At 37.0% G+C, this 13,879-nt stretch overlaps 1 protein-coding gene across 3 annotated transcripts in view; it reads right to left on the bottom strand.

Moving 5' to 3' along the window:
• Nucleotides 1–2,510: 2,510 nt before the first annotated feature.
• The window catches only part of LOC136236323 (uncharacterized), a 205,640-nt gene continuing 194,271 nt past the window's right edge, over nucleotides 2,511–13,879 (bottom strand). Inside the window, exon 9 of one of the 3 annotated variants that reach the window (XM_066026467.1) lies at nucleotides 2,511–2,725. In XM_066026467.1, coding sequence (XP_065882539.1) covers nucleotides 2,629–2,725 — 97 coding nt within the window. In that variant the 3' untranslated portion in view covers nucleotides 2,511–2,628. The remainder of the gene's footprint in view (nucleotides 2,726–13,879) is intronic. The other 2 variants (XM_066026468.1, XM_066026469.1) reach the window with 2 other exon arrangements.

The following is a 13,879-nucleotide window of genomic DNA, read 5'->3' as shown; positions in this document are numbered from 1 at the left end:
CACAGAGATAATCCCAATGTTCTGAGAATCCATGTCAAACAATCAAAGACTGACCCTTTTCGGCAAGGCGTACAAATTTACTTAGGCGCAACCAACACAAATGTATGTCCCATACTAGGTATCCTCCCATACCTGGCACGAAGAGGAACACAACCAGGACCTCTATTCCTCACAGAGAATGGCCAAGGCCTTACCAGACAAATTTTCTGCACAGCATTAAACTCAGTCCTGTCCGAATTGCAAGTTAACTGCAATTGGTACAATTCCCACAGCTTCCGCATTGGAGCAGCAACCACCGCAGCCAAAGCAAATATACCTGACGCATACATCAAGATGTTAGGCAGATGGCAGAGTGACGCTTACCAAAGATACATCAAGACACCTCCATGTAAGCTAGCCAAATTTTCCGCATTGATAGCTTCAGCTTCATCTAGTATTCCACAGCAGAGTGACAGCACCTAGATAACAGTAACAAGAAACACATGAACTGACTTGATATGCAGCACTACACATTTATTGCACGCTTAAGTACAGTATCATATATCACACAGAGTACTGTAACTTGACTGTATTCTATTTACATGTACACACACATAATATGCTTGTAATATAAATAAGCGATAATGCATTGAAGCATCTGCGCCAGAATCCTTGGTGGTGAAAGATTCCCATGTATACATGGTTATCTTTCTATGGTTTCAGCAGCAAGAATTTGGACGGTCATTTGCTGACCCCACTCCAACCTTCTTGCCTGCCCAAGTATTTGTCGCTTGATTTGTATTATTACTCTTGGCCTGTAAAAGTCAAAACAATTGAAATAAATTAGGTCTTCCCCAAAGCAGTCGGGGCCTTGCACACCTACCAACTCACCACAATCAACTTTAGATCGTGGTAGAACCAAATGATCTCAGAAGACAACCAAACCTACATACAGACTGGGGAAGGGTTAGACTACTACCAAAGACAGTTGTTCCCAGTAAAGGTTAGTGACAACATTAAATGAAGTTTAAAATATTTAAAACGAGTTAATGTTGGAATCTAACAGATATAGTATACTCACCGTGTCATTGGTTGTTTGGAGAAGAGCATTAATAAGAGTTAGTGCTACATTTAGAACATCAGCGCATGCGCATGCAGTAACGCATGCAGTAACACGTGCAACCGTGAAGAATGGGTAGACAAACTGCTTCTACCACCCACCCTCCCACTGGTGCACATCATTACCTTTTATAACGTGGGTTGTTGAGCCAGTACCGCTGCCACTAAGGCAAATATTGGTTCATATCATAGTTACACACAGTGGCATTTACCGAGCCAACATCGCTGCCTACCAAGGCAAATGTTGGTTCACATTTTTTTTTGAAATATACATTGTCAATTATTGAGCCAATACAGCTGCCACTAAGGCAAATATTGGTTCATATCAATGTTACATGCATTGTCATTTACAGAGCCAACATCACTGTCTACTAAGGCATGTGTTGGTTCACATTTCAAAACAGACATTGTCAGTTACTGAGCCAATACAGCTGCCACTTAGGCAAACATTGGTTCATATCATTGTTACATACAGTGTCCTTTACCGAGCCAACATCGCTGCCTACTAAGGCAAATGTTGGTTCATGGTTATATGCACAATGTTGCCATCGTTGGCCATTCAGACCTATACTACTGCCACTAGGGTAAATATAGGTCCGCCCAGCTGGGTACGCTCAGTAGGAAGAGCCAACTTAGGATAAAGTCAGCTTCATATCCATAGGTATCAAATCCTTTTTTAAATGACAAACTGGTACATTGCACTGATAAAGGCTCTTCATTTGCTGCATACGCAGCACCTCCATTCTCTATAGAGAGAGTGTGATAGTGCAAGGTCCCACTTAGGATGACTGCTTAATAGGTATAGGTTTCAGCAGCAAGAATTTGGACGGTCATTTGCTGACCCCACTCCAACCTTCTTGCCTGCCCAAGTATTTGTCGCTTGATTTGTATTATTACTCTTGGCCTGTAAAAGTCAAAACAATTGAAATAAATTAGGTCTTCCCCAAAGCAGTCGGGGCCTTGCACACCTACCAACTCACCACAATCAACTTTAGATCGTGGTAGAGCCAAATGATCTCAGAAGACAACCAAAGCTACATACAGACTGGGGAAGGGTTAGACTACTACCAAAGACAGTTGTTCCTAGTAAAGGTTAGTGACAACATTAACAAGATATACACACTGTACCAGTGCATATATCTCGTTAAGCCCAGTGCTTTAACAAGATATACGTACTGGTACAGTGTGTATATCTCGTTAAGCCAATGCTATTACACACCTAATAGGAGTGCACACTATATCCAGAAACCATTAGATTTCTTTGGTGTTATACTTTATTTCTCTACTCTTATATAGGGCAGCAAACAAGCTGTGATTGTGGGTTTGAATTTTGCCAAACAAGCTATGATTGTGGGATTCAATTTAATACATCAACAGTAGTTTGTTTTTTGCTTTTGTAAATGTAGTAATTAAAGTAACATAATTAACACCAGTTTTTTTAACATTGCTATATTAGCAAAAGAAAATCAAAGTACTGTTTGATGTATTAAAATTGAATCCCACAATCACAGTTTGTTTGGCAAAATTTAATCACAGCCTACTTGGTTCCCTATATAAGAGAAGGGTATAGCAACTAAACATTTTGCCAATTAGGCAAGTCTGCATGCTAAAGTAGAACATATTAGTTATACCACAGGAACTCGTGGTATAACTATTACGTATATATATATATATATATATACATGGCTTTGTTAATGTGTATAAATGTATTTGCAGGAGTGTTTATTTGTAAAATGTTGTTACATGTGTTTCATGGCTTTGTGGAAATGTTAAGTGTTCTTTGACAAAAGGTAGGCAGTAGAGCTACATAGGTGCAGTGGAAGGGAAACTGTTATATAGTCATGCTACGTTTCTGTATGTGTACTCATATATGAAATCCATGAAAGTGGTGATTGTACCCTAGAGGTGTGCCTGAACCTGCAAGTGCACACTGCCAAGGGTGTTACCACACCAATCAGCATGTTAATTAAGTGCCAAAACTTTACCACCAAGTTCACCCTATATACATGTATACAATGTGTTAGTTTTGTATGTGATATCATTAGGGAACTACGATTCATTTAATTAGGCTAACTTCAAAAACATAACTGAAAAATATTTAACTCATTTTATCTGTTAACGATGTAGCAATGTTGTCATCAGTTAGAGATTGGTCAAACTGCTCTGGTCTATCATTCAAGTTTTACTAAATTTTATTCTCAATGAACCTGCAAGGCAAACTATACATGCTCAGTATGCACCTGGCTTCTTGTATTCTGAATCTCTCTTCCACCCTCAAATACATTCTAGTAGTGACGTACAATACTGTAATCATACACTTGATGACAATTCTCTTCTTACAGTTTAACTCTGGTGTTATGTTACTAACTAGTACACTTGATCTATGTGTTATGCTTGGTTATGTTTTAACAATGTTTCTGATTATTTATTACCTAAATACACAAAGGAATCTTCTTACAGTTATAAAGGCTATGTATACATACATACACACAATAAGCTGCATGCAAAATGGTATTAAATATAAATATATATCTTTACAAAACAATTTATTAAACTGTATTACATTGTGGGTTTCACAATCTCTGTTTTGTGGTATCTACATCCTATAAACCCAGCTGTGTCTGGGGGTACGAGGAATCCACCAATCATGGTCATCATCTATGGTAGGTAGCCTGTCATTTGTCAGTTACTACATTATTTACATTACCAATGGTTTCCAGCAACTTCTAGGTACTATTTGTAATCAAGTGTGGGTAGTGTTAGTTATTATATGGTTAGACTACTCTTTTATATTACTGCCTATCTGCACTGAATATTTTACCAATGAAGAAGCAATAAGAGTTTACTAGTTTTTTTAACTTTGCTTGAAGGCCTAAATCAACTAAATCTATTGTATCACATGTACAGCTAGTTTGTGTGTACAGCTGGTTTGTACTGCAATTATGTAATCTGTAATATAGTGTAGTTTCAGTTAATATGTAGTTTTGGAAGGAGGTGTAATATTAGTTTCCATGTCACAATTCCTTGATGGCTATACTACAAAGGATGTATAAAGCTAGGTGATGACAGACAATGGTATATGATACTTTAGAACAAAGTTTGGATGCTATGTTTGCGTATGTAATTTGAGCTGGAATGTGATGCAAGTTGTGGCATCCTTGTAATTTAAGTTTCAAGAAAACTCTTTTTATCAGTAATGATTGCATGTGTGCAGTCGGTAGCATTATGCAACTGTGAAATATGAACCTTACAGTGTAGAATCCCACATACATGTATGCACACACATAGAACAGTGTGTGGGGTGTATGTAATATACATACACGTACGTATTTCCATGCATGCATACTTTTGACCAAAATGTGTGAAACTAAACATAGAAATTAGAAAAGCAATTTAATTGTTTATGGGTAGATTTGTGTTTTTGAGCCAAGATGCACCACTATTAGTGACCGGATCTACCGGGATCCCTCATGTTTGAGTAAGTGCAAGCCTAGTGATAGAATGCACTAAACATAATGAGTGAAATACTATAACTTTTTGAACACTTGTTTTGCAATGAAGAAATAAGCTAACAGCAAAGCTGGGGTATCATCATATTCCCCCAAAGCAAGAGGAGTTTGAAATATTTTGTTTCATGTCTGGAGACAAAAATATAAATGTTAGTTTACTTCACATTGGACGTGTGTAGTTGCCTTCACCCTAGACATAGGAAGGACTTGTAAGACATAACACAGTGAGCAATGGATCCACTTGTTTATGGGGAAATGTGGCAGTACAAATTATATCTCCATGTGAGATTGTTTAAGTGAGAACTGATAGTATCTTTTCTGTTTTATTGATCTTTCAATTGCTGTAACTTTTATGCACTGTAGATTCTAAAGCTCTCGGCTTATGGGACTGAAACTTTGGTTGATCATTTCTCTGGTTAACTAGATATAGGAAAGTAATAAAATTGAATTTTTAAAATTTGAGGCTCTTTAAGGTTCAATGACATTTGAAGGAGCATGTCCAATGGGTTGTTTTTTAAGTATGTATTCCTTTTTGCCTTTTCTTGTTAAAAGTTTGTTTGAGTTGACATTTTATTGATGGAAACAGTTTGAAAATAGCCATAGAATGATGGGACTTGATAAAATCATTAATGAAGTCAATATAATTTATTCATTTATTACCTAATTTATGCAAATTGGAAAGGGTGGCTCTAAAGGTGAGGCCTGCATGAGGGTGCTTCCCCAAAATATTATATACGTATATGCACATACAATACACATAACTAACTATACATATAAGCAAAAAGTCACAACAGCACATGAAACATACTAAATGCAACTTACTTTCAAAACAAAAAAGTAATGGAAAGATTACACAGCACTAAAAAAGAAACATTTTACAATATGATGAAAAACATTGTGATTTAACAGCAATGAAATGTTGAATGAAATTTTGTTCTAGATATTGAATATACCAACGAATTCATGCATCCTTAGAGATTATCAAAAACAGAACGATGTATGGAAATCATCATATTACTTCCTTCCAATATTACTATGTTGATTGGGTGTATGTGCCCCACTGTGTTTTCACACATTCCTCAAATTCTATTTTATTGCTTCTCTGTTATCTAACGTAACAAAGGAGTGGACAGCCAAAGTTTCAGTAATAGTCTTGTAGTTATAGTACTAGACAGTTGGAAAAGGATTAAACTCGATTAGTACAGTAAAAATGTGGCAAATAAATTACAGGCGCCAAAGATAACTCACGACTGAAACAAGCTACGAAGACAGACAGAGTTTGGCGCAATCTGTTCATGATGAACTAGCAAATTGAACAAGGTATAGTGTTTTACCTGCACATCTCCACATGGAAAAAGAAGAAGGCCATTCCAACAATGAAATGACAATTAATGGTAAACTTTATTTCTACTACATCATAGATAAGCACCCATAACTCATATTTTGTACAATGTACGAACACGAAATGAAGATTTTCTTACTTCCAATGAACAGACGAATCTGTTGGTGTTGAGGGATTTGAGCTTTGTTTTAGTATATACCAAAACATTAATAAATAAACTAATGTCCATTTGGTTCTACTTGGGGTACTTAGAGATAATGAGTTACTCTCTAGAATTCCTATGGATATAATTACATGAAAATAACAAGGAGAAAACATCCTGACCACCTGGTAGACTCCTGTAAGCGTTTGAGTGCAAATCGGATGGCTGCAGGTTCGAGGCTACCTAGGTCCAGTCATGGATTTTTTCTCCTTTCTCCAACTTTTCAAACACACCTTAAGTAGTTAAAGTCTAAGTAGCTAAAGTCTTTGAGCAGGCTGTAGGACCAGGTGTCCTACAGACCTTCAGCACTTGTGCTGTAAAGCATTAATAAATAATAAAAAATAAATAAAAAATGATTAAAACATGCATAAATTCTTTTATGTAGCACATGTATTTTTACCCAGTTTATTTCAATAGCAAAATAGAGTTTTATGAAAATGGCCAGTTTTTGCTCAGTGGGTCACATATAATGACTGCACTGTTAGTTACCCTATAGGAAAAATCAGAAATTTACATTTTAGTAGAGATCACAGAAAAAGGCAATGAAACAAGGGAGGTAATTTACACCTGCAGTTACACAATACTAGTGAGCATCTAATCCCTACCTCAGTTTACTATGACTGAGGTAGTGATTAAATGTCAACTAGTATAGCTGCAAGTGTAGATGACCTCCCTTTTTCATTGTGTTTTTTTCCTGTGATCTCTACAATTTCTAATTTTCCTTACACTTGTTTGTTTACTTTTTCACAGTAACAGATTCATTACCATCACATATCACATCAAAGCAAAGAATGACACCAGACACATTAATTGCAGGACTGAACGGGTACCCCAATTGTCAATGACTGAAATGCAAACTCACCTTCGGCTATGTTCCACCCATTATACACCATTACAACCAAAGTACAGTATAAGAAACACTTCTACAATTAATCCAATCACTACGGAAATTACAGGTGAATGTGTGCCCTGACTATCAATTGTGGAGTGGTCATTTTGTGTCAGTCTCAGCTGTATTCCACCCTTATACCGCATTACAAATAAAGAACAGTTCAAGAAATTCCTCTGCAATCAATCCAGTGACACTACGGAAAATATAGCACTAAAGCCATGTCACTATTTACCACCAATCACACCACTGACCCCTTCAATTTTAACAAGCATTACTACGAACTTTTGCAGGTGTGCTAACTGTGCAAGAAAATTTGGATTTGTACAACTCTTAGAAAGAATTGATTGAATAATTACTTTTTCTGGTATTATATACTTTGCCATATGAAAGTGTGTGAGTATGAAATTATCACAACAAAACTAGCTATAGTGATTAACAGAAGTGTACTTATTGTAAAATCATCATGACTTTGTTTGATACAGTAAAAAATATGAAGTCACGTGCTGTCTGTATAAACAAAAGTCCATGAATAATGAGATGGTGAAGCTAAAAGGTTATCACGTTTAGTTAAGTAAACAAAGCCATACAAAGAATGTGTATTAAACTAAAGTATAATCAGTTTCCCATAATATAAGATGGGGTTTACACTAAAGTATAAGATAGTTAGTATAATGCAAGGCTATACTGAGATTATTTGTATAGTTTAAACCATTAGATATACCAGGCCATCTTATATTCCTCTTTTTTCACAGTGATGGATGACCAGAACCATCGATGGCCATCTGGTCATATTTGGAGTGTCATAATGGAGGTTGGATGACCAATTTTGGATGGATATAAATTTGGTACAGTTTATGCCAAGACCAGAACCATCCAATTTTGGAACTTTATTGTACATTTTTGTCTCTGTATGGGAAAATAAACTATTTCCATTGAAGAAAATGCCTCAGAGTGGTACACCTACTTAAATGATGCTCCACACTTTCCACACTTCATCTGCAAACGTGACAGCTGTCGCATACATCAAGGCCAAAAATATGGCTTTGCATTCATCTAGTTGCCTACTATACCATCTTTAAGAATTAAAATCAATGATCCATTGTCACAAGTAATGTTATGATCATGTAACCACAAAAGGAGAGATCCATATCAAATGTTCCTAAAGCCCTTTTGATAAAGCCACCATGAAACACATGTGACTGATTAATGTTTCCAAGAAAATGGCAAATTTGGGTAGCATTTTAACCAATGTTTACTTTAGAGGTCGAATCATGTAGCCTCGACCTTTGCTCCTAGCCTTCTGATACATTGAATAAAGATTGCAATTCATTTCAAATAACCATTGAAGGTAGCGTTCCTACTTTTCTACTGAAAATTGATCCTTTTATCTTTTTCTCTTTTACATCTTAACCAGCCAGCATAGTTGGAAGCCCAATCACAGTGTCATACAACAGTATTAGATACTTAATACTTTTATCATAAAATTCCTCTCACACACCCTGCACCACTTGTGGCTGGCTTCCAGAAATTGTTTTCATTGTCTGGAAGCGTAATACAAACTCTACTGTGGTATACAGCCTGTATTTCTCAAATACAGACTGCTTTTGGCTTTAAACGTTTTGGGTGAGTAGAGACAATTATACAAACAATAGAACGTAACAGCAACAGACTATCTATATGTAGCTATCACTACAAGTATTATCAAAGTCCTTCTAAAAGTGTATATACACTTTACCAGTTTTTTTTCTGAGCAGGAAGAAGTTTTCCTTAGTATAAACAATGGCCAGTCCTTCTCAAGACCAAAAAATTATGCACATGTAATTCAAACAAAGTCAATACAATCAGAGGTTTCCTCCAACAAGATGTGAGTTTATGTTAAGCGTGTTATAAGATGATGGTAAGATCTATTCTTGAATATGCCTCACCTGTATGATCTCCATCTGCCAAACTAAATATTTTGAAACTGGAAATGTTTCAAAGAAGAGCTGCAAGATTTTTGTTGAATGATTTTTTTCAGTCTCAAGAATGATATAGAACAACTAGGATGGCCAGTGCTAAACAGGGAAGAGCACTACAGTTATATTGGTGTATGAGATCCTGGTTGCATAAGTGCACATCATAATTAAATTCCATAATTTGTCTATTTGTGGCATCTGTGCGTTTGGGGCTTGATTTCAGTTCCTCAGCTCTTAGATGTCTAACTAGAAAGTTTCCCACCCACCCTCCCTGCTAGCCTGCTTTTTTTCAGTGTCATGTAAATAGCAGCTGCGGTAGGACGCAAATTGCTGAACTTAGGTAACACCTAATGTAGTCCAAAGATGCGTGTGTTATCACTATTGCAATCCGCCATTAAATACTGAGTTCAAACTATGGTTATGATTGATGCGACTAAATGTGCCTAAATGGGGTTATATGTTGCGATTACATGTGGTTATTTGTGGTGACTTGCGTAACATCTGTTGCGACTGAATGTTCGTAATGTTTGTTGCGACTAAATGCTTGTAGTGTTTGTTGTGATTAATTGTTGGTAATGTTTGTTGCGACTGAATGTTTGTAATGTTTGTTGTGACTGAAAGTTTGTAGTGTGTGCTGCGACTAAATGTTGGTAATGCTAAAGTGTTGTAATGTTGGGTGTAGGTACTGTGGGCTGTAAGTACTGTTGGGTGTAGGTACTGCTGGGTGTGGTTACAATTAGGCATAGACACCTTTGGGCATTGGTACTGTTGGTCGTAAGCACTGTTGGTGTAAGTACTGTTGGGTGTTATTAATGTCAATATTAAGTTACATTAAAGATGGCACTAAATATGGTTTGCATGCGCAACTGCAACAGTGATAACACACGTTGCCCTTTTCAAGCAATATATGCCTCACCTCCGTTGTCCTACCTCCCCAAAGAGTTGTATATATGTATATACATGTCTGTTGATCAAATGAAGTGATGTTTCTATGTAGTTATCATGTGAAGTAATGTGAATAGAGCTCGGTACGGTGGAAGGGTGGTTTGTGTAGGGCATGCTGTAACATGCCGTGATGTGTCATGTAGGTAGCATGTTAAAGCACCCTGAGCAAGGATGATGATTATGTGCAAAAATAAGCAATCTATGAATGTAGTTAATAACCTCAAACTTTGTTGTGGACACATGTAGCAGGATTTTGCTCAACCAGTCATGTTTTCTTATGCAAAACTATCTACAAGCAAGCAATAAGGACTTGTATGTCTTTAGACTTTAGAATTGCAGGCATAAAAGTGGTATTAACAAAAATTTGATAGTTATAAAGAAGTGTACTCATGCAGATTTGTTGATATGTAACACAAGTTTTGTCATGTTTAAATCAGTGGTTTTAATTAAATAATAACATCTGAGATTAAAGCTTGTTGAACATGGTCATTAGTACAAGAAATTCATTGGTGTCCATAGCAGTTTATATACGTTGCCACAGAGTGCTAGCTAAAATGCTATTTAGTATTATTTCATAGCAAAATAATCACTCTCCAGCGATATTTCACTTTAAAACATTAAACCAATAATTATTCTCAGAGGCACTTACGTATTGCATATAAAGAGGCTGCCTATCGACCCTGATAAGGGTGGTGCCTGAATTGCATTGAAGATTAACTAGGTTGTTAGCTATAGGCTACTAGTCTACAAACTAGGTAGTTTCACCCAACTGCACCGACTCTGTAAACTGTATAGCCCTATATCAGATAGCCCACTTCACATATCTAAATTTGAGGTAATGTACTACTGCACAAAGTTGAATGCTTTTATCATTTAAAGCACAATTGTTGTACTACTATATGTACAAATACACTTTACCATAAACTTTATACATCAAAAATTCATCAACACATCTTAAGCTGAATACTATACTGTGTCACAATTGATGCATACAGGTGTGTAATTTATTAGCTACAGTGCTGCTCAAATGCAACGTCATCTCATGAGAGTGCGAGCAATTAAAAACTCACTATTTACAGTGTGTGGCACCCATTTTGCTTGGGAGCATATATCTCAACCAAAACAGAATAGGATGAATACTCACTAGTGAAATGAGTGCCACATCCTTTAGTCAGAAAGTTTTTTAATTGCTCATACTCCAAGATGATGTTACATTTGAGCAGGTGTGTAATTTATTAGCTATGTATGTTACATATCTTGGAATATTGAGCTAGATGTACGTACTACAGTAATGTACGTACTACAGTAATGTACGTAGTACAGGTGTATGTGCAAATACATACAAACTACATAGTGCCATATTTTACCTTTAATTGATTAGTCAATAAACAAAAGTATAAGAAATTACAAAAAGTTGGTATACTAAAAGCACTGCATATGATGTTAATTACCTTGGTAGAGATGTGCATAATTATGATTATAATTATGTGTATAACAATCTTGACGACTTTCATTTGTTTTCACATCTAACTGACTTCTATAAAGTTGATTGTGTGGAGTAAAACATGTTGCAAAGCAGTCATGCGTAGTTATCCATCTTTGTGTGTGAATCAAGTTGCCCTCAAAGCAAACAATATCTATGACTTGAAATTTGTGAGGGTTAGTAGTTATCATTTAATGTAATTATTGTTTAAACCAAAATGCATATGCTTGTCAACAAGTACAAATTGATAACATCATTTAGTGATAATAAAGTAAATTTAACACGGTACATATTTGCTGGTTCATGCATCCTTAGAGATATCAAAAACAGAATGATGTATGGAAATCATCACATTACCTTTCCTTCCAATATTGCTATGTTGATAGGATATATAATGACTGCATTGATAGTTCTTATATTACCCTATTGCATAATTGTAACACAAGCCACTGATACACCTGGTATAAATTGAGTTGAGTGTAGCCTCATTTCATTCAACAACATACAAACTTCTACTACTACTACTACTACTACTTCAATATCAGCAATACATTTAGTCAGATATGTCTCTACTACAATTCTTCATCATTTCAGTGATTACCATCATGGTACAAAGTGCTCCAGTAAAAATAGATACTGATGAACAGCTGCTACAAAAAGCATCTATGAGAAAAGATGTTCAAAATAAAACAGTCACTTTGTTTTGTGCAGCACAGTCAGTACAAAATACTGCTGCTGAATTACTAAACTTAGCTACTCTATTACAAAACATTAACCAGTCTACTTTACATGAATCAGATATAAACAATAACACTAAAGCAGTAATTAATGAAACATTTAATTATTTCTCTAGTGAATGTCAGAACTTCACTTTAGCTATGTCACTAAAACATCAATTGCAGGATTACTTGTTCAATCAAAGCAATCAAGATCTAAATGATGAGGACACAGAAGAACTATCCCATCAGATCAAACAGTTGTCCTCATTACTAGTTGCCCTACAGACAATGGCTAACATTTTTGATCACCTCCAATTCTACAAGTACACCACCAATTGTCCAAGATTATCATCATCTGAATACAAGATGATGTATCAAGTACAATACTCTACTACTTCACTGCTGCATTCAATAAGCAAACTGGGAGGTAACTGGTCCCATAGGTTATACTATGAATCAAGGACCAAACCAGATCCACGCAACTGCAAACTACTAAACTTATTTACTGCGCACTTAGACTAGTTAATGTACCAAAGACATTTTTTTAAGTATGTAAATTTTATTTTAGTTTTGTTATATTTGTATATATGACATGCTGTGTATTTATAACATTAACAATATGATCACTTTAGTTAACTGAGCTCTTTTACTAGAGCTAATGACAAGCACACTACGTATGTGTCATATAATACTTCCCATTAGATGGTAGGATCAGTTGATCATAACAAGACTGTACATGGCTATACTATGTAGCTTTTGATATATATTTCATTGCAGAACAATCAATAACATATTAATAGTAGACGACTACAAATGAGTAGCTTTGTTCTACTAATACAAGCACTATAAACATGAATAAGAATGACAAATATAAGTGAATATCTATGTTCTATTTCTTTGGTCTATAGAAACTACGTACAGCTGTATGACATAGTATTATCACCCAACATGTATTACCTTATATGTGTATTACCAACTTATACTTTAATAGTTGCATGTGTATTATTAGTCTGTATACTGTATACTGTATGTAATCAAATGGCATGATAGTACTGTATATTAGGAAGGTTTGGGTCAAAAATATCACCCAAAAACTAGCTTCACAATACCATCCTGGCAACTTGGTAGTATTGGTTGGGAAGAACCAAGCCTAAAAGTGCCTTCAGTACAACCTCTAATGCTTTCAATAGATTGTTACAATTTTTTTCTAATTGAGTGGAATTTTTGTACTGACTAGCTAACTGTCTGCCTGCCTGCCTGCCTGCCTGCCTGCCTGCCTGCCTGCCTGCCTGCCTGCCTGCCTGCCTGCCTGCCTGCCTGCCTGCCTGCCTGCCTGCCTGCCTGCCTGCCTGCCTGCCTGCCTGCCTGCCTGCCTGCCTGCCTGCCTGCCTGCCTGCCTGCCTGCCTGCCTGCCTGCCTGCCTGCCTGCCTGCCTGCCTGCCTGCCTGCCTGCCTGCCTGCCTGCCTGCCTGCCTGCCTGCCTGCCTGCCTGCCTGCCTGCCTGCCTGCCTGCCTGCCTGCCTGCCTGCCTGCCTGCCTGCCTGCCTGCCTGCCTGCCTGCCTGCCTGCCTGCCTGCCTGCCTGCCTGCCTGCCTGCCTGCCTGCCTGCCTGCCTGCCTGCCTGCCTGCCTGCCTGCCTGCCTGCCTGCCTGCCTGCCTGCCTGCCTGCCTGCCTGCCTGCCTGCTTGCTTGACCACAGTTGTAAGGCTGGGGGCCAAACAAAGCAGCACACGG

The sequence above is a fragment of the Dysidea avara genome, chromosome 10, assembly GCF_963678975.1.
Source record: "Dysidea avara chromosome 10, odDysAvar1.4, whole genome shotgun sequence".
Classification (NCBI taxonomy): Eukaryota; Metazoa; Porifera; class Demospongiae; order Dictyoceratida; family Dysideidae; genus Dysidea; species Dysidea avara.
Note: the sequence above shows the minus strand (reverse complement) of the source record. Positions and strands in the feature narration are given on the sequence as shown.